The sequence below is a fragment of the Macaca thibetana genome, chromosome 16 (genome assembly GCF_024542745.1).
Source record: "Macaca thibetana thibetana isolate TM-01 chromosome 16, ASM2454274v1, whole genome shotgun sequence".
In the NCBI taxonomy this organism is placed as follows: Eukaryota; Metazoa; Chordata; class Mammalia; order Primates; family Cercopithecidae; genus Macaca; species Macaca thibetana.
The window spans coordinates 56,255,885-56,276,001 of NC_065593.1; the positions used below are offsets into that span (position 1 = coordinate 56,255,885).

General features: G+C 44.3%; 1 protein-coding gene across 35 annotated transcripts in view; it reads left to right on the plus strand.

The window, feature by feature from the left end:
• Positions 1 to 20,117, plus strand: part of LOC126938910 (leucine-rich repeat-containing protein 37A2-like) — a 197,904-nt gene that overhangs the window by 62,708 nt on the left and 115,079 nt on the right. For 15 of the 35 annotated variants that reach the window (XM_050763607.1, XM_050763623.1, XM_050763624.1 and 12 more), the window contains exons 1-3: positions 9,032 to 13,636; positions 15,667 to 15,738; positions 18,497 to 18,568. The exons of 5 other annotated variants lie outside the window; for them this stretch is intronic. In XM_050763607.1, coding sequence (XP_050619564.1) covers positions 9,714 to 13,636; positions 15,667 to 15,738; positions 18,497 to 18,568 — 4,067 coding nt within the window. In that variant the 5' untranslated portion in view covers positions 9,032 to 9,713. Of the gene's footprint in view, positions 1 to 6,913; positions 7,918 to 9,031; positions 13,637 to 15,666; positions 15,739 to 18,496; positions 18,569 to 20,117 lie in introns of those variants that run through there. 15 more of the 35 variants (XM_050763608.1, XM_050763630.1, XM_050763610.1 and 12 more) reach the window with 6 other exon arrangements.

Consider the following 20,117-nt stretch of genomic DNA (forward strand, 5'->3'; position numbering starts at 1 on the left):
AAAGGCTCCACTGTTACTCATGATACAGGCTGGTCTCCCTGGTAGCACTCAACATTTAAAAATTAGTCTTCATTGCCAGGCGCAGCAGTTGGGAGCAGTTTGGGAGGCTGAAGCGGGCGGATCCCGAGGTTGGGAGATCGAGACCATCCTGGCTAACATGGTGATACCCCGTCTCTACTAAAAATACAAAAAACTAGCCAGGCGTGGTGGCGGGCGCCTATAATCCCAGCTACTCAGGAGGCTGAGGCAGGAGAATGGCATGAACCCGGGAGGTGGAGCTTGCAGTGAGCGGATATCACGCCATTGCACTCCAGCCTGGACGACAGAGTGAGACTCCATCTCAAAAAAAAAAAAAAAAATTAGTTTTCATTTCTCCTTTCCAACAAGCATTTCTCTTTCTCTTCAGTTGGAAAAAGTAATTTCATTTTTTACTTGCTCATTGTTTTATTCACTCACTGAATCAACAGATCATCCATCCTGTATTATATGCCAAGAACTGTGCTTGGCCCTGGGAATGATAAAAGAATAAGATATGGTTTCCTCTGGCACTTTTGGAGCTTAGAAACCAGTGACAGAGGAAGGTGCATAAACAAATCAACAAAGAATTAACTTTACTGTAAAGTTAATTCTTATTAATTGCTAATACAATAAATTTGACTTTATATCATTTGAATTTCATGAATATAATCATATTCTACACTTAACAATGAAATAGACATATAAGAAATAACTGGTGATGTAAGAAATTCACAGAAATGTGTAAAATATTTCAAGAATTAATACTCAGTAGATATTTGCATTCTAAAGCTTATAAATGCAGATGAACCTCTAGTTTTAGTTGCTGGTAAAATTTATAGAGGTATGTGTATTTCCTCTTTAAACGGGTGTTAGTGACTTGGGGCGGGGGATGGGTGGGTTCATATCTATTCTTCAGGTCGTGTTCTCAAGAAGGAGCTACTGAATGGGAAGATAGAAATAATTTCTTTTCTTTGCACAGCTGGTATTGATAAATCTCAGGTGTATCTAAATAAAATCTCTGGCAGGCTGTGATATTTATGGCACTATCTCTTGTGACTTTAGGTTCATCTTGGCACCAGACATAAGGCAGTTCCACATCAGGCCCTTGCCTTAAACAGCTCCTGATGCCAAGAACTGGTGAATTACTCCTTTGGTTTCAATGGATGGTCAGAAAGGATCATCAGGATAAACTGTAGATTTTCTCTCACTAATCATGCTCTCTTTTCAACACTGAAATTCTAGACTTTAGACAGAAGTATTGAACTGGGTTATAGGGAGATGTGAGAAGCCTCCTGCCATCGAGGATAAGTGGACATATCTAAATTGGCCTACTACCTAAAATTAATAACCTCAATCACTTGGATGGTGGTATCCACAATTTTCTCTGCTGTTTGTGTGGCATATAATAAAACATTGTCATATCTAGCAATTCATTTGCAAATCTTACTTGATTTTGAAGCCATAGGATACCTCAACTGTCAGCTTGAATGACTGGAGTTTAGTTTTTATTTCTCAGAATAAAACAGTTTGAAGCCTAATTAATATCCTCGGAAGGAACTTACAGTAAACCTCCTAACAGCTTCAGTTTTCTGACCTTGAAGAAAGGGAAAATGAAGAGACCATGGCGCCACTTCCAAAGCAAAGCCTGAAGTTCTGTGTTTTAGAGGTGGTGTTGCCATCCTATGATTGCAGGATTCTGGCGTTGGCTTGGTGGGGGACCCTGTGGATAAGGTGGAGGAAAGGTCTGTTTTCATTGGGGGTGGAGGAGGGTAAGGAGTTGAAGTGGGAAGGATCTCTTTTTCTTGCTTTCTAAAACTCATCTTTTCAGACACGTATCAAGCCCTTCCCTCTTTGAGCTACTGAAGTCCTGGGCAGAGTTTTTCTGTCTTAAAATATAGATTTTTACCCTAGGCAATACCTGACAGAACCTTTCAATAAATAAATAAATTTATTTATTTATTTATTTAGAGACAGAGTCTTGCTCTTTCACCAGGCTGGAGTGCAGTGGCATGATCTTGGCTCATTGCAACCTCCGCCTCCTGGGTTCAAGCCATTCTCCGGCCTCAACCTCCTGAGTAACTGGAATTACAGGTGCCCACCACCACACCCAGCTAATTCTTACATTTTTAGTAGAGCTGGGGTTTCACCATGTTGGGCAGGATGGTCTCGATCTCCTGACCTCGTGATCTGCCTGCCTTGGCCTCCCAAAGTGCTAGGATTACAGGTGTGAGCCACCGTGCCCGGCTAGAACCTTTAAATTTAAAATTGTATAGTGTACTTCCTGACAAGAAGCTTAGGAGGAAGAAGGAAGTAATGTTTTTCCAGTTTTTGATTAAGAACTTGCTTTGTACTAAAATAGTCCTTCAAATATGTATCTCTTACAGCCTTAGTTATCCCAACAAAATTATCTAAAGATTTATTTATCTATTTATTATTATATTTTAGAGACAGGGTCTGGCTCTGTTGCCCAGGCTAGAGTGCAGTAGCATGATCATAGCTCACTGTAACCTCAAACTCCTGGGCTCAAGGGATCCTCCCACCTCAGCCTTCTGAGTAGCCAGGACTACAGGCATGCACCACCACATGTGGCTAATTATCTTTTCTAGGGATGGGGTCTTGCTGTGTTGTCCTGCCTGGGCTCAACCTCCTGGCCTCAAGCGATCCTCTTGCTTCAGGATCCCAAGGTGCTGGAATTATAGGCATGAGCCACCCCCATGCCAAGTCATCATCTAAAGATTTACAGAGTCTCACCCTGTCGCCCAGGCTGGAGTGCAGTGGTGTGACCTCAGCTCACTGCAACCTCCACCTCCTAGGTTCAAGTGATTCTCCTGCCTGAGACTCCTGGGTAGCTGGGATTACAGGCACATGCCACCATGCCTGGCTAATTTTTGTATTTTTAGTAGAGATCGGGTTTCACTGTGTTGGTCAGGCTGGTCTCAAACTCCTGACCTCATGATCCACCCCCCTCGGCCTCTGTAAGTGGTGGGATTACGGGTGTGAGCGACTGCGCCCGGCCCATTCAGTCTTTTTTTAACTCATAGAAGGGCTTCTGCAGAAAAAGAGTCTACTATAGATACCTAGAAAGGGTACCCAATTGATACTGACATTGAGATTTTTTTCAGGTATTCATGACCCTCAGGCTTAGGGTTTGAAGTCAGAGGCAGGGCTGTAGGCTTTCATGGATGATGCCCAGGGAGGAGCCAGATTGTCTGTACCAAACCTTTTTTGTTGTTTTGAGATGGAGTCTCGCTCTGTCGCCCAGGCTGCAGTGCACTGGTGTGATTTCAGCTCACTGCAACCTCCACCTCCCAGGTTCAAGCAGTTTACCTGCCTCCTGCCCACCACCACACCCAGCCAATTTTTTTTTTTTTTAAATTTTTAAAAAAATGTTTAGTAGAGACAGGGTTTCACCACGTTGTCCAGGCTGGTCTCAAACTCCTGTCCTCAAGTGATCTGCCCATCTTGGCCTCTCAAAGTACTGGGATTACATATGTGAGCCACTGCGCCCGGTCTCTTTTTGAGAATAGTCTTACTCGGTCGCCCAGGCTGGCGTGCAGTGGAATGATCGCAGCTCACTGCAACCTCCGTTTCCCGGTTCAAGCTATTCTTGTGCCTCAGACTCCCAAGTAGCTGGGATCACAGGTGCATGCCACCACACTTGGCTAATTTTTGTATTTTTAGTAGAGATGGGGTTTCACCATGTTGGCCAGGCTGTTCTTGAACCCCTGGCCTCCACCGGCCTTGGCCTTCTAAAGTGCTGGGATTACAGGCATGGGCCATCGTGTCTAGCCAATAAAACTTTTCGGTGAGTGATTCCAGCCCTTGATGCATAGGAGGGTAGGGTCTGTAGGAGTGTAGCCTTAACTGATGAATCTGAAAGCTCTGGGTGATGTGAGCATGTGCCAGGTTCCTGGCTTGTATCTGCCTCTAGTACTTCAGGAACTTCCCAACTAGATGGAGGCAGTAAAAATGGGCCCTGCCAGGATGTACCTGTAACAGAGCCATTCAGCCATACCCTTGTGCTGTCTGCCTTTAATCACGAAGATTATGAGCTAAGAATGTGGATGCATTTTTATTTTTTAAACATGTAGCAATTATCACTTAGCCATCTTAAATCCATTTGTTTTGGTTGGATTTAAGACCAAGCAAAACAAAATTAAGACTAATTTGTTTTGGTTGGATTTATGAAAGGAAAGATAGTCCAGATTGCTATTCAGAAGGCTGTGTCAGATGCATTCCAGAGACTGTTGATTGTGGTTCTAGGTAAAACTTTCTCAATCGTCGTTGAAGTACTTCAGTTTCAATGAGCACATAAACGCATTTTGAAAAGTTAATTGTATAAAAATATCGATGGATAAAAATATTGATGGATAAAACACTCCCTAGTATGCTTTCATTTGCTAAATTATTTCACAGCAACAGACTCAAATTTGTTTTTTGTGACATTTGTAGAAAAAATGACAGCAAATATTGTCCCTAGTTTATAGATGTGAAAGGACTTGCCTCAGTTCATACAGAAAATGTTTGAGGCAGGTCTTCTTTAATTGCATACCCATCATACAGAATAGTGATTATAAGCCTCGGACACATGGATTTGAGTCCTAACTCTGTCTCTTAGATTTTTAAATGCAATTTTAGATCTTATGGCCAGAGAGATTTGAAGATATTTAATATCTCTAAGCTGCAATCTTTATCTGCAAACTGGGGTTAGTAAGCCAGTCAAGCTTCTGGGGGATATTGTAAGACAAAATGAGACGACAAATGTCAAAACTCAGAACTGTACTTACAAGGTAAGCAGATAGAATATGCTGTTATTGTCATTGCTGTTTTCTCTCTGAATAAATACACTCTCAGCTGAAGAGTTTATTAGATTATGTTTTCTGAATCGAGAATTCTCTTCCCGCTTTCATTTCTGGCACTGACATATTGGCCAAATATGATTCTCATACAATAATCAGCTGCTTTGCTGTGAGCCTTGGAAGTGGTCATGCTGTTGTATGGCATTGCTTGTATTCCCTGTTCAGTTCTACAGTGGTGCAGATGTCATAGCCTGTGCCCAAAGGAAACATGGTGTTTAGCAAAGAGTCCCTGAACGGAGTTGCTCTTCTGCTTCACAGCCCTGAAGGATTAGAGACTGAGAGATCCTAATTAAGTTACTACAGACTTTTATTTGCTTGTAAGAGGTGGCCATGATTGCTCTCAGCTTTCCAACCTGGGCAGCCCTTCTAGTGGAAGTGTTACTTCCTTGGTCATCAACTGTCAAGTCTGAGTAACAACCTTTAATAACGAAGCTAAATGTGTGGGTTGTCCCCCTCTCCCTAGTATGCAGAGGTATCCTTTGCACACACTCAAAACTTCTTAGACCAAAAGCCCTTATAGCTGTAGTTTTCCTTGAAGGAAATTGTATTGTCTATAGAGTACGTGGGCCATTTTCTTCCCATAAAATGTTCGAATGTTCTATCTCTGAGGGTTTGTTCATTGTATCTGGTGGCATTTTGGTTCTCAGGGAGTAGACACCTAGCTGTGCTTCTAACGTGAAGTGTCTACTAGCCCCGTGGTCTCTGTTTTGGATTTGAACTTACTTCAGCCCCCCACCTGATGCCTTACCATTTAATAATATTGTGATTCAACATTTTTGTTTCCACATTTCTTATTTCCTATGTTATTATTCCTTAGTTCCTATCTGTAACATCGTAAAGTACTTTGACCCAAACACAGTTAATATTTCACACATATGTTAAAAACTGAGGTGTGAGACCGGACATGGTGACTCATACCTGAAATCTCAGCACTCTGGGAGGCCAAGACAGAAGGATCACTTCAAGCCAGGAGTTCGAGACCAGCCTGGAAAACAAAGTGGGATCATGTCTCTAAAAAAGAGAATTAGCTGGGCAAAGTGGTGTAGTCCCTGATATTCTGGAGGATGAAGCAGGAGGATGACTTGAGCCCAGGAATTCTAGGCTGCAGTGAGCTACAGTAGTGCCACTGTACTCCAGCCTGGGTGACAGAATGAGACCCTGTCTCCAAAAAAAAAAAAAAAAAAAAAAAAAAAAAAGAAAAAAAAATCGAAGTGTATGATGAGGAGATGAGGAAACTTCCAGGAAAATGCTCTTATTTTCTGCTTTTAGAAACCAAAAGAATGTCTCATTGTGGGCTGCTACCATTATATGCAGGACATTTTAGAATGAAAAAGATTCTGAATTGATCTTTGCTAACTTTATTTCAGAAAGTAGTAAAATAGTTGTGGCATACAGACCCAGTGAAGAGATTGTAGATGTCAGATGGGAAGAAGAACTACACGGTTTAATTCAAGTATGTGGAGATAAAAACTCAGGAGTAACAGGGCCAGGTGCAGTGGCTCACACCTGTAATGCCAGTGCTTTGGGAGGCCGAGGCGGGAGGATCACCTGAGGTTGAGAGTTCAAGACCAGCCTGACCAACGTGGAGAAACGGTGGCGCACGCCTGTAATCCCAGCTACTCGGGAAGCTGAGGCAGGAGAATCGCTTGAACCCGGGAGGCGGAGGTTGCAGTGAGTCGAGATCACGCCATTGCACTCCAGCCTGGGCAACAAGAGTGAAACTCCATCTCAAAAAACAAACAGGCTGGGCGCGGTGGCTCACACCTGTAATCCTGGCACTTTGGGAGGCAGAGGTGGGCGGATCATGAGGTCAGGAGTTCAAGACCAGCCCGGCCAACATGGTGAAACCCTGTCTCTACTAAAAATACAAAAATTTGCCAGGTGTGGTGGCAGGCCCCTGTAATCACCGCTACTTGGGAAGCTGAGGCAGGAAAATCACTTGAACCCAGGAGGCAGAGGTTGCAGTGAGCCGAGATCATTCCACTGCACTCCTGTCTGGGTGACAGAGCAAGACTCGTTTTGAGAAAGAAAATAAATAAATAAATAAAAACAACTCAGGGGTCAGATAACATATCCAGTATAACCATAATTCAAAATAAGCAGCAGAATTTGGAGGATAATTTCCTTCATTCTCAGGAAAATGTGAAACTCCGAAACTGCTTTTTGAGTGCAGGGTATTTCTGGGGCTTTTCCTAAAGTCTTGACCCTTGGCTCTTTCCCCTTATTTGGAGTTTGGAGACAGAACTGAGGACTGTGTTACTACAGCTGTGGACACAGGAGAGGGGTTAGTCTCCTCCGGCCCCAGGAGTAAGGGATGCTGGGCTGCTTGAACACAGGCCTTTTTAGAACTCCCTTCAAACAGGATCCCAGAGATGTGGGGAGAATGTAAGTGGCCTTAAGACTGATTGTGCTACAGCTTTCGAAAACGATAATGCCTTTCAAATATGGCTTATTACTTGGATCTCAGTATCTCCCATGTACCTTGGGTGGAATATTTTGCTGAAGATCTTTCTGTCGATCATTCACAATCATGTGCTGCAAAACGAAGTTTAGGTCAACAATAGACCACATATATGATGGTGGTTCTATAAGAGTATAATGGAGCTATCCCTATACAGGTATACTATTTTTATCTTTTTTTTTTTTTGAGATGGAGTCACTCTGTTGCCCAGGCTGGAGTGAGTGCAGTGGTGCGATCTCAGCTCACTGCAATCTCCACCTTCTGGGTTCAACTGATTCTCCTACCTCAGCCTCCTGAGAAGCTGGGATTATAAGCACACGCCACCACACTCAGCTAATTTTTGTATTTTTAGTAGAGACTGATTTTGTTGGCCAGGCTGGTCTCAAACTCCTGAACTCAGGTGACCACCCACCTTGGCGTCCCAAAGTGCTGGGATTACAGGCCTGAGCCACTGCATCCGGGCCCATTTTTATATTTTATACAGTATTTTAACTGTACCTTTTCCATGTATATGTACACAAATACCTGCCATGGTGTGACAGTTGCCTTTAGTATTCAGTACAGTAACATACAGTACAGGTTTGTAGCCTAGGAGTGCTAGGCCGTACCATATAGCCTAGTTGTGCTGTAGGTTACACCACCTAGGTTTGTGTAAGTATACGCCATGATGTTAGCACAGTGGTGAAATCACCTAGTGACACATTTCTCAAGCTCCTCACATGGCAAGCAACGCATGACTGCATATGAAAGCTCTTAAATAGGGAATAAGTTTCTAAATTAATCTCAAAACAGTCATTATTTACTACATATGGAATTTTTTTTTTTTTTTTAAATGGAGCAAAAGTATCATTTCAGTGGGAACTTAACTTGGGGCTACAGTGTTTTATTTAACTTTCACCCCAAAGTTGGAAAGTGTTTTGAAGTTTTTCCCTGTAAAATAATTATTTTAATTCAATTTAAATAAAACCCACCAAGGATACCTCAAGCTTTAAGAAGTCTAGCTTCCTGTGAAATGTGAGAGGAAGTCAGCACTGATTTCAGGAATCTGATTATAACAATAGATCCATGCCTAAATGAGGCGAATCTTGGAATCTCTTCAATTTTAGTTTAGTTTTTTGAGACAGAGTTTCTCTCCTGTTGCCCAGGCTGGAATGCAATGTTGCGATCTTGGCTCACTGCAACCTCTGCCTCCCAGGTTCAAGCAATTGTCCTGCTTCAGCCTCCTGAGTAGCTGAGATTACAGGTATGCACCACCACACTTGGCTAATTTTGTATTTTTAGTACAGATGGAGTTTCACCATGTTGGTCAGGCTGGTCTCGAACTTCTGACCTCAGTGATCTACTCACCTCGGCCTCCCAGAGTTCTAGGATTACGGGTGTGAGCCACCGCACCTGGCTCCCCTTCCATTTTAAAACCATCACTATGCACCCTGTGCCTCTGCTAGGCACTGGAATAAGATGAAGCACCTTCTTGGAGTTTACATGCTGATAATTGTGCCAGACAGTAATAAAATAGGTAAGAATGGCTGTGGGGGAAGTCAGCTGGGTCCTAGTTATAGTCGAATTTCAGGAAATTATTTAACATGCTGACTTCAACAGCCTAAGCCTCTTCTCCATGTGTGCACACAGGGTAGATCTCTGAAGGGTGGCGCTGTAACTTCTAGGGTAATGGCTGTGTTGAGTCAAGGCAGGATGACAGTTCAGCCTCCTCCTAGGCTAGTGCAAAGGGCTCTTCACTGGGATTAAAGCCTTCTCTCCCAGACTGAATTGCCCACCCCCAACACCCCTCCTACAGAAAATGTGGAGTCTTGGCTTGTTCCCTGGCAGCCCCTACCTAGTAGGGTGGTGAATTCATTATCAAACATGCAAAACATGCAACAAAAGATACCGAAAGTTTAGCGAAAATGGCAAATTTTGGAATAAATGACTGTAATGTGCCTCGTGCCTGCCACCCGAACTGGCGCCCATTTTGCAGCTCAGTTGCTCTCCCTGGAAGGAAGAGTATGCTCGGATTTCGCCTTGGAGGAGGAAGAGTTCAGGCTGCCAGAACTGGACTAGCACTTCTGAAGATCCTGAGGCGAGGTCCTGTGACTTCCTTGGGAAGCTCTGCCGCGCCCCCACCCCACCCCACCCCACCCCACCACAGCAGGCCGCTGGAGTCGTGGGACCACCTGGGTCTATGGACCAAATCCTTCCTCACTAAGGGAAGGGGAGGGGTGTTCCGGCCGGGCAGGGTGGGAAGAGGTGCCTGGGCAGGATTGTGACATAAGAATGCTCTGGTGACATGGAACAGATCTGTGGCATAAATAAAGGTGTCATAAACACAGGGCGGGGCGCACGCTTATAAGAGGCATGAGTGTCTCAGGGCTGCCAGAATGGCTCCCGCTCAGTGCGCGGTGCCAGCGTGCCTCATGTCCCGGCTGCGTTTCTGGGGCCTATGGCCCCTCCTCACGTGGCAACTATTGTGTCTACTAGTCAAGGAGGCTCAGCCTCTGGAGTGGGTCAAGGACCCGCTCCAGCTGACCTCTAACCCCCTGGGGCCGCCTGAGCCCCGGTCTTCCCGCTCCTCCCATCTCCCATGGGAATCTCCCCATGCGCCCACTCCCCCAGCAGACCTGGGGGACTTTGATTACCTGGGGCCCTCTGCTTCCTCGCAGATGTCAGCCCCACCCCAGGAATCGACTGAAAATTTGGTTCCATTCCTGGACACGGATTCAGCTGAAGAGCTGCCCCTGGGGCCAGAGCAGTTCTCCGCTGCACACCAGGATTTAAATGACAAGCTGACTCCGGAAGAAAGGCTCCCAGAGGTGGTCCCACTGCTGGACGGGGATCAGAACCAGACCCTAGTTCAGCTTCCTCGCTTCAAAAGTAAGGTTCCAACTGCAGATCTAGATCGGGCTGCAGGTCATCAGGCAGATGAAATACTTGTTCCGCTAGACAGTAAGATTTCAAAACCAACCACATTTATTGTTTCGCCCAAGAACCTGAAGAGAGATCTAGCTGAGCGTTGGAGCCTTGCTGAGATTGTTGGAATTCCACACCGATTATCCAAACCTCAGCGTGAGAAACAGACTTTGCAGGATGAATATTCGAGTATGGACACACTGTATTCTGGCAGCCTGCCTCCAGAACTCCGGGTGAACTCAGATGAGCCTCCAGGGCCCCCTGAGCAAGTTGGACTTTCTCAATTCCATTTAGAACCTGAAACTCAAAATCCAGAGACCCTTGAAGGCATCCAGTCCTCTTCATTCCAGCAAGAAGCCCCAGGGCAGTTTCCACAGCTCCCTGAGGAGGAAGAACCTTCTTCCACCCAGCAGGAGGCCCCAGCTCTGCCTCCAGCATCCTCTATGGAGAGTCTAACTCTACCGAATCGTGAGGTGACAGTTCAGCCTCCAGGTGAGGATCAAGCTCATTATAACTTGCCCAACATTACAGTTAAACCTGCAGACGTGGAGGTTACCATAACTTCAGAGCCTACCAAGGAGACAGAATCTTCCCAAGCCCAGCAGGAGGCCCCGATTCAGTTTCCAGAGGAGGCGGAACCTTCTGCAACCCAACAGGAGCCCCCAACTGAGCTTGCAGGTCCTCCTATGGAGCATGAGCTTTCCCCCAGTGAGCAGGAGCAGCCAGCTCAGCCTTCTGAGTCTTCTGGGGAGGTCGAATCTTCTCCAGCCCTGCAGGAGACCCCAGCTCAGCCTCCAGAACATCATGAAGTCACAGTTTCACCTCCTGGTCACCATCAGACTCAGCATTCAGATTTGCCCAGTGTCTCTGTTAAGCCTCCAGATGTGCAGCTCACCATAGCAACAGAGCCTAGTGCAGAGGTGGGAACTTCTCCAGTCCTCCAGGAGGCTACAGCTCAGCTCTCAGGGCCAGGTAATGATGTAGAACCTCCTGCCATCCAGCACGGGGGCCCACCTCTGCCTCCAGAGTCACTGGAAGAGGCTGGACCTTCAGCAATTCAACAGACTTCAGTTCAATCTCCGGAACCTGTTAATAATGAGAACCCCTCTCCAACCCAGCAGGAGGCTGCAGCTGAGCATCCACAGACCGCTGAGGAGGGTGAGTCTTCTCTAACCCAGCAGGAGGCCCCAGCTCAGACTCCAGAGCTCCCTAATGTAGTTGTAGCTCAACCTCCAGAGCATCATGAGGTAACAGTTTCCCCTCTAAGTCATGATCAAGTTCAGCTTCCAACATTGCACAATGTCACTGTTAATCCTGTGGATCACGTGGTTACCATGACTCCAGATTTCACTAATCAGGTTGAACTGTTAACTCAACAGGGGGCCCCAGCTCAGCCTTCAATGTCCCCTGAGCAGTTTCAACATTTGAAAGACCAGCAGCTAAATAGACCTGAAAATTATGAACTTCCTCCAGTCCATAAAGAGCCCACAACTCAGCCTCCAACTCAGCTCTCCTCAGAGTTTGAAAGTTCACTGAATGATGAAGCAATAGGTTCACCTCTCTATATGTCATATACAGATGTAGATATGGGGTTTACCAGACCTACAGCAGTCACTATGCGGGTACAACCTTCTCCAGTCCAGCAGGACAGCCCTCCTGTTCCCACTGAGCAGGCTGACTTTTCTCTAGCCCAGCCTGACCTCCCTTCCCCACTTCTGCATCCTCCTGAAAAGACTGAATCTCCAGTCCAGCAAGAGGCCACAGCTCAGATTCCAGATTCCCCTAAGGAGGCAGAACCTTCTCCAGTCCAGCAAGAGTTCCCAGCTGAGCCACCAAAGCCCCCTAAGGAGGTTGACCCATCTGCAACCCAGCAGGAAGCCTCAGGTCCTCCTCTGAAGTCCACTGAAGAGATCAGTCCTCCACTGCAGCAGGAGATACCAGTTCAGCCATCAGAGCCACCTGAGATGGTCGAGCTATCTCCAGTCCTACAGCAGGCCCCAACTCAACTTTTAGAGCGACCTAAAGAGGTAGAATCCTCTCCAGTACAGCAGGCAGTCCCTGCTCAGTCTTCAGACCCCCCTATGGTGATAGAACCCTCTCTGACCCAGCAGATGGCCCCGTCTTTATCTCCAGAGTTCCCTCAGGAGGTGGAACCATCTCTAACTCAGCAGGAGGTTCCAGCTCAGATTCCAGAGCCCCCTGTGGAGGCAGAACCTTCTCTGACCCAGCAGGAGGCCACAGTTCAGGCTCCAGAGCCCCCTAAGGAGGTAGAAACTTCAAGGCAGCAGATGATCCCAGTGCAGCTTTCAGAGCCGCCTAAGGAGGTTGCAGCTCAACCTCCAGCTCATGATGAGGTGACAGGCCCAACACCAGGTCAGGATCAAGCTCAGCATTCAACATTGCCCAGTGTCATAGTTCAACCTTCGGACCTGGGACTTACCATCATTCCAGAACCCACTATGGAGGTTGAATATTCTACACCCCTGAAGAAGACTATCGTTCCTGCAAAGCACCTTAAGGTGACACTTCCACATCCAGACCAGGTTCAGACTCAGCATTCACACCTGACTCAAGCCACAGTTCAACCTTTGGACCTAGGGTTTACCATCACTCCAGAATCCACGACAGAGGTTGAACTTTCTCCAACTGTGCAGGAGACCCCAACTCAGCCTCCTAAGAAAGTTGTACCCCAACTTCTAGTATATCAAGAGGTAGCAATTCTAACACCAGGTCAGGATGAAGCTCAGCATCCAATGTCACCCAGCGTCACAGTTCAACCTTTGGACCTGGGACTTACCATCACTCCAGAACCTACTACAGAGGTTGTACCTTCTACAGCCCTGACAACTACAGCTCCTCCTCCAAAACACCCTGAGGTGACACTTCTACCTTCAGACAAGGGTCAGGCTCAGCATTCACACCTGACTCAAGTCACAATTCAACCTTTATACCTGGAACTTACCGTAACTACAGAACCCACTACAGAGGTTAAACCGTCTCCAACCATGGAGGAGACCTCAACTCAGCCTCCAGACGCAGGACTTACCGTAACTCTAGAACCCACTACAGAGATTGGACATTCCACAGCCCTGGAGAAGACTACAGCTGCTCATCCAGACCAGGTTCAGACTCTGCATCGAAAACTGACTGAAGTCACAGGTCCACGTACTGAACTAGAACCTACTCAAAATTCATTGGTGCAGCCTGAAAGTTACGCCCAAAGTAAGGCTTTAACTGCACCAGAGGAACAGAAGGCCTCCACAAGCACCAACATATGTGAACTCTGTACCTGCGGAGATGAGACACTGTCGTGTATTGATCTCAGCCCAAAGCAGAGGCTCCGCCAAGTGCCTGTGCCAGAGCCCAACACCTACAATGGCACCTTCACCATCTTGTAAGGATCACCTTTCCCCAATTGTCCTCTGTGTCCTGCCTGACGTGGCAGCCTTTTCCTGGAGGCCTTCCTGGGCTTTCTTTGTCTCCCCAAGCCATCCTGACAACTGACTTTCTGCTTTCACCTTTGCTTGTCAGCTCTTCCTTCTCCTTATTCTCCTTTAATGTTAGACCCATTCTCCAGTCTTCTACTTTTACTCCAGCTTTTACTCTTACTTGTTTTCTTACCCATTTTTATTTAGCCACATCACATCATTGCTTAACTGCTGCTCTCCTCCCATTTTTGCTTCACCCTCTTTACAGCAGCCTGTCCCTCTCCCAATCTCAGTGATGAGGCTCTAAGTGGTTAAGAGTTGATTCTGGAGCCAGGCTGCCTGGGGTTGAACCCAGTTCTGTTTATTAGCTTGGTGACCCAGAGCAAGTTATTCCGCTCTGTGACTCAATTTCCTCACCTTTCAACTGGGGATTATGCCAGTTCCCATTTCATAGGATTGTTGTGAAATTTAGGTGAGTGAATATATGAAACACTTCATCAGTGCCTAGCATATGTAGGAGTGTTGGCTGTTAACATGATTACTCAGTCCTTTAGTTATGTCCACAACTCATCTTTGTCCCTGACTTTCTATATGTAACACTCGTTCCAAGTATGCTACTGTCTCCAGAACATGAAAATGATAGGAGGGAAGAAAGAGAATAGGCATAAAAAGGGAGGTATATATAATTAATGACTAAAAGATATTGCAGACCGTTGGTGCTAGAATTTACCAGAATCTGTGATCCTTGAGGTGTGGAGATCAAGGAAAGCTACATGGATAAACTAAAACTTTATTTGGGTCTTAAAGAGTAACTATAATTTGTTAAATAGAAAAAAAATGGGGCTGGGCGCGGTGGCTCAAGCCTGTAATCCCAGCACTTTGGGAGGCCGAGACGGGCGGATCACGAAGTCAGGAGATCGAGACCATCCTGGCTAACATGGTGAAACCCCGTCTCTACTAAAAATACAAAAAACTAGCCGGGCGAGGTGGCGGGCGCCTGTAGTCCCATCTGCTCAGGAGGCTGAGGCAGGAGAATGGCGTGAACCCGGGAGGTGGAGCTTGCAGTGAGCTGAGATCCGGCCACTGCACTCCAGCCTGGGCGACAGAGTGACACTCCGTCTCAAAAAAAAAAAAAAAAAAAAAATGGGAGTACAGTCTAGGCAAAGGCATGGCTACAGGTATGGTTGGAATTTAGTAGATCAATCTGGCTGCAAAGAATTAGGTGAGGGAGCAGTGAAGATATGATTATGTAAAACCTTGACTGTCAGCTATAGGAGTTTGAAAGTTACACAGTGAGGTATGGAAAGCCATTGAAAGTTTCCAAGCAAGAGAGATTAAATGATTAAAACAGGAGGATTATTTTATTTTATTTTGTTTTTTGCTTTATGTTCAAATGCAGACATGCAAAGGATTATTTTAGAATCCGTATGTAGAGCGCCCAAAAGGAAAAGCTTATTTCCAGGGAGACAACATAGAAAGGTCTCGCAAAACGTAGGAGTAAAGTGTGAAGGGGCCAAATCAGATGGTTGTAATAACAGTGGAAAGAAAAAGCCTAGGATGTTTCAGCAGAGGGCAAAGCTTTGGTGCTACCTGGCATAGGGTTTCTTTCTGCTTATTTATTGATAGTGATAGGCTTTTGCCTATTTTTCTGTTGAATTATTTACCATTTTTGTGTTGATTTGTAGGAGTTTGTTTAAACACATAAGTGCTTTTGGATAAAATACTTACATTCAAAATAATTAACTGGCACTGTCTGTCCAAGAGATGGGATGCATAGGAAGTTAAGCTTCCGGGAGATGCCTCATCATTTGTGCCAGTGGCCCCGCATTGTTTCTTGATGAATTGTGCAAACTGGGAAGCTGATTGCTCTGGAAATGAGAAAGCAGGTGTTATTTTCTGTTTCTGAATATCCTCGACAAGGTTGCCATCATTCCTTTATTTATCCTGTTCATTCTTTTCCTACCTATTCAAGGATATAAACTGTGTTTCTTCACAGAAATTTCCAAGGAAACTATATTTCGTACATTGATGGAAATGTATGGAAAGCATACATTTGGACCGAGAAACTGTGAGTATATTCTCTCCAAATATGACAAAAAACTAACTGCATTGTAAGATCCTTCTCGGTCCAGAATTTTGAGGTCGGTACCTCTGAGAAAAGATACTTCCCCTCATACCCCAAATCAACCTCTGTTGATGGCAATTCTATGGTTATTTTAAAATTAAATGTGGTACGCTCTCTTTAAGAGGCAATTTAAATTTATTTTTTATCATAAAAATAATACATGGTTATATTCTTTTTTGTCCTCTTTTTTTTTTTCAGAGATAGGGTCTTACTTTGTCCCCTGGGCTGGAGTGTAGTGGCACAATCACATCTCACTTCCCAGCCACAAGTAATCCTCCCATCTCAGCCTCCCAATTAGCTGGGACCACAGGTGCATGCCACCACGCCCACCTAATTTTGTATTTCTTGTAGAGACAGGGTCTTCCTATGTTGCTTAGGCTGGTCTTGAACTCATGGACGCAAGTGATCCTCCCACCTTGGCCTCTTAAAGTGCTAATATTACAGGCATGAGCCACCATCCCCAGCCCATGATTCTATTTTTAATGTGTAAAAATGCAATAACAGATATAACAAAAACGCCCCTTGTGCCCTACTCCCGCATCCCTGAGGTAATGCTACTCTGCATTTAGTGTACATGCTTCCAGACTTTTTCCCATTTGCCTACATACATATTTACATAAAGCAAAATAGATTTGTTGTGTGGTCTTTAAATTTTTTTCTTTACATAAGTGGTAACATCTTGCAACTTGATTCTTTGACTTCATGACATGCCTTAGATTTGTTTCCTTCCCAGTACTCAGAGGGTCACCCCATTCATTTAAACTCCTGCATCATCCATAGTCTGGATGCATCATAGTTTATTTAATTATTCCCCCATTGATGAATGTTTAGATTATGCTTAGTTTTATTGTTACATACATTGCTGCAATGAAATCCCTGTACATGCTTCTTTGTGAACATGGGCAAGTATTCCTGTAGAATAGATACCTAGAAATGGAATTGTTAGGGTGAAGATTATGTAGATGTAAAATTTTAATGGCCCTCAAAAATGTCCCAACTTACTCTATTGTCAGGAGAAGATGACAGCATTCATATCCCCACACCTTTCACCAGTGGGTATTCTCCAACTTTTTGTTGAAGTTATAGATGAATAAAAGGGATTCCATCTAAAGTTGAATTTTTCTGATTACTCATGAATTTAACTAAATGTCTTTATATGTTTATTGAACATTTGTGTTTCTTCTCTGAGTTTTCTGGCCTTTGTTCATTTTCCTATTGAATTGTTTTATCATTTTCTTACTGATTTATAGAAGGAATTGGTTTAGACACATAAATGATTTTGGAAAAAATGCTTACATTCGAAGTAACGGACATTTTTCATAACAGTTTGTGTGTCACATCATTAGTTCAACATATATAGACAAGTCATGCATGAGTTCTAAATTAAAAATAAAACACATGCTAGGCGCAGTGGCTCATGCCTGTAATCCCAACATGTTGGGAGGCCAAGGTGGGCGGATCACCTGAAGTCAGGAGTTTGAGACCAGCCTGGCCGATAGGGCGAAACTCCATCTCTACTAAAAATATGAAAATTTTCATATGAAAATTTTTCAGGTGTGGTGGTGGATGCCTTTAATCCCATCTTCTTGGGAAGCTGAGGCAGGAGAATTGCTTTATTTTTTCAGATGGAATTTTGTTCTTGTTGCCCAGGATGGAGTATAATGGCTTAATCTTGGCTCACTGCAAGTTCCACCTCCCGGGATCAAGCAATTCTCCTGCCCCAGCCTCCCGAGTAGCTGGAATTACAGGTGCCCGCCATCATGCCCAGCTAATTTTTATATTTTTAGTAGAGACAGGGTTTCACTATGTTGGCCAGGCTAGTCTCAAACTCATGACCTCAGGTGATTCACCCGCCTTGGCTTTCCAGAGTGCTGGGATTACAGGTGTGAGCTGCCAGGCCAGAACTACATTTTAAAAACAAGAAAATTATTACAAAGGTCAGGATAGTGGTTACCTATTAGGGTTAGAGAGAGGGATATGATGGGAAGGGGCACACTGGGGCTTCTGGGATGCTAGCAATGATCTTTCGTAACAATGTTTACATGGGTATCTGCTTTATAATTATTAAACTGAATATTTGGCCAGGTGAGGTGGCTCATGTCTGCAATGACAACACTTTGGGAGGCAGAGACAGGAGGATCACTTGAGCCAGGAGTTTGAGACCAGTCTGGGCAACAGAGTGAGACCCTGTCTCAGAAATTAAATTAAATTAAATATAAGGAACATTGATCTCCTGTGTACTTTATGCACATTGTAGTTCTCACATACTTTTGATGGGGAAAAAGGTTGAATGGCTTCACTTGCAGCCCCGAAATGGTTCCATGTGGGGCTTTCATAATAAGGTTTAGGGAAAGAGGAGGAAATGGAGGTTCTGCTGATCTTGGTGCCACCCAGAGGTGGATTCTGAAAGGGATTTTGTGATCTAGAGAGGAGGCATGAAATATACAATTTGGTGGGAAGAGTGGCCAGGGGTGTCGTGTGTGTGTGTGTGTGTGTGTGTGTGTGGTGGTGGTGGTGGTGGTGGTGGAGAGAGATGGACACAAAAAGGAAAATGTAAGAAAAGGTTTGAATGAAAGCAGAGCAGATACCACCGTCTTGAAACGACCATGACCCAGCTTTCCCCCACATGCAGGACATAGTCCTGTGCGGCAAATAGTTGTACTTTGCATTTTAATCTAGAAATAACTTGTTCATTTTCCAGAATTCTCAATGAAAATTATTTGACTGAATTACATAAGGATTCATTTGAAGGCCTGCTATCCCTCCAGTATTTGTAAGTTAGTTAATCACATTTATGAGTTTTTAGTCATATAATCTGTAAAACGAATAAGGGGTTCAAATTAGATAATCTCTAAGATTTCTTCCAGCAACAAAATTCTGCAATTCTGTAAGTTTGTATAGGTTTGCCCATCTCTAGTATTAGCTACCTCCTATGCATTTTTAGTTTTTTAATTCCATAGACGAAATACAGACAGAAAAAAATTTCACATGGTAAGAAGATCTGAGCAGTGACTGACACCTGTATGAACCTTGTTTTATAAGTGTTCACACACCATCTTCTTCTATTCAGTCTACAACTAATAGATAAATAGCACATTAAGATTTTTGCATTTTTAAAGGACTGTGAAAGAAAAAGAAAAGAAACAAAGACAAATATGTGAGAGAGATCACATGTGGCCCACAAAGCCTAAAGTATTTACTGTCTGACTTCACAAAAAAAAGATTTGAAAAAGTTGGTTTAGTAGGATGAAAGGAATTAAAGTTAACTTCAGATTGTTGCCTAAAGGAGAAGATATAGACCATCTACATTCATTTGAACGTCATTAATCCAGAATGTTTTGGTAATTTAATGGAAATTAAATTAACATTTATTAAAAATCAGCTGAATTGGCCGGGCGCAGTGGCTCATGCCTGTAATCCCAGCACTCTGGGAGGCCGAGGCTGGCGGATCACGAGGTCAGGAGATCAAGAGCATCCTGGTTAACACGGTGAAACCCCGTCTCTACTAAAAAATACAAAAAATTAGCCAGGCGAGGTGGCAGGCGCCTATAGTCCCAGCTACTCGGGAGGCTGAGGTAGGAGAATGGCGTGAACCTGGGAGGCGGAGCTTGCAGTGAGCCACCGCACTCCAGCCTGGGCGACAGAGTGAGGCTCTGTCTCAAAAAAAAAAAAAAAAAAAAAAAAAAAATCAGCTGAATTATATAAATAATATTATCAAGAATATTAAGCTCCCAGGAGAATAGACTGGTATTAAAGATTTCAGTTCAGGAATTGTTATATGAAAAGAGATGTTTAAAATGATGGTTAAGTGACAGAGCTAGAAATGTTTACACTAAGAAGCATATCAGAAATGCCCCTAACTCTTCACCAATTACAAAATACTATCTCCCCAACTCTGTTACCAAGAAAGTGATACCTGCATAGTATTTCTGTCTGTTTAGAGACAAGAAGATACTATGTTCATTGTTATGAAAGTTTGATTCTTATCCTTTGTCCATAGAGGTGTGTATGTCATTAATCCTTACTAAGCTCATTAGTGACGCTGTTTTGCAAACAGATTCTTTCAAATGTAGAGGAATTAAGGAAAGTGGGTGTAAAGACCCTCAAGTGGATGCCAAAGTGCCACAGTGGCCATGAAGTAATAAAACTACATTTCCTTTAAAATAGTCATTTTCCTTCTACTCACTCCCCCAGCTATTCATTTATTTTACAAATATTTGAATTTACTTTTTTTCCATGTGTCAGTTTTAAACATGGTGGGCAATGCAGATGAGCAAGACCTAGTCCATGCTTGCAAGGAATTTATGCTCAGAAGAAATTGG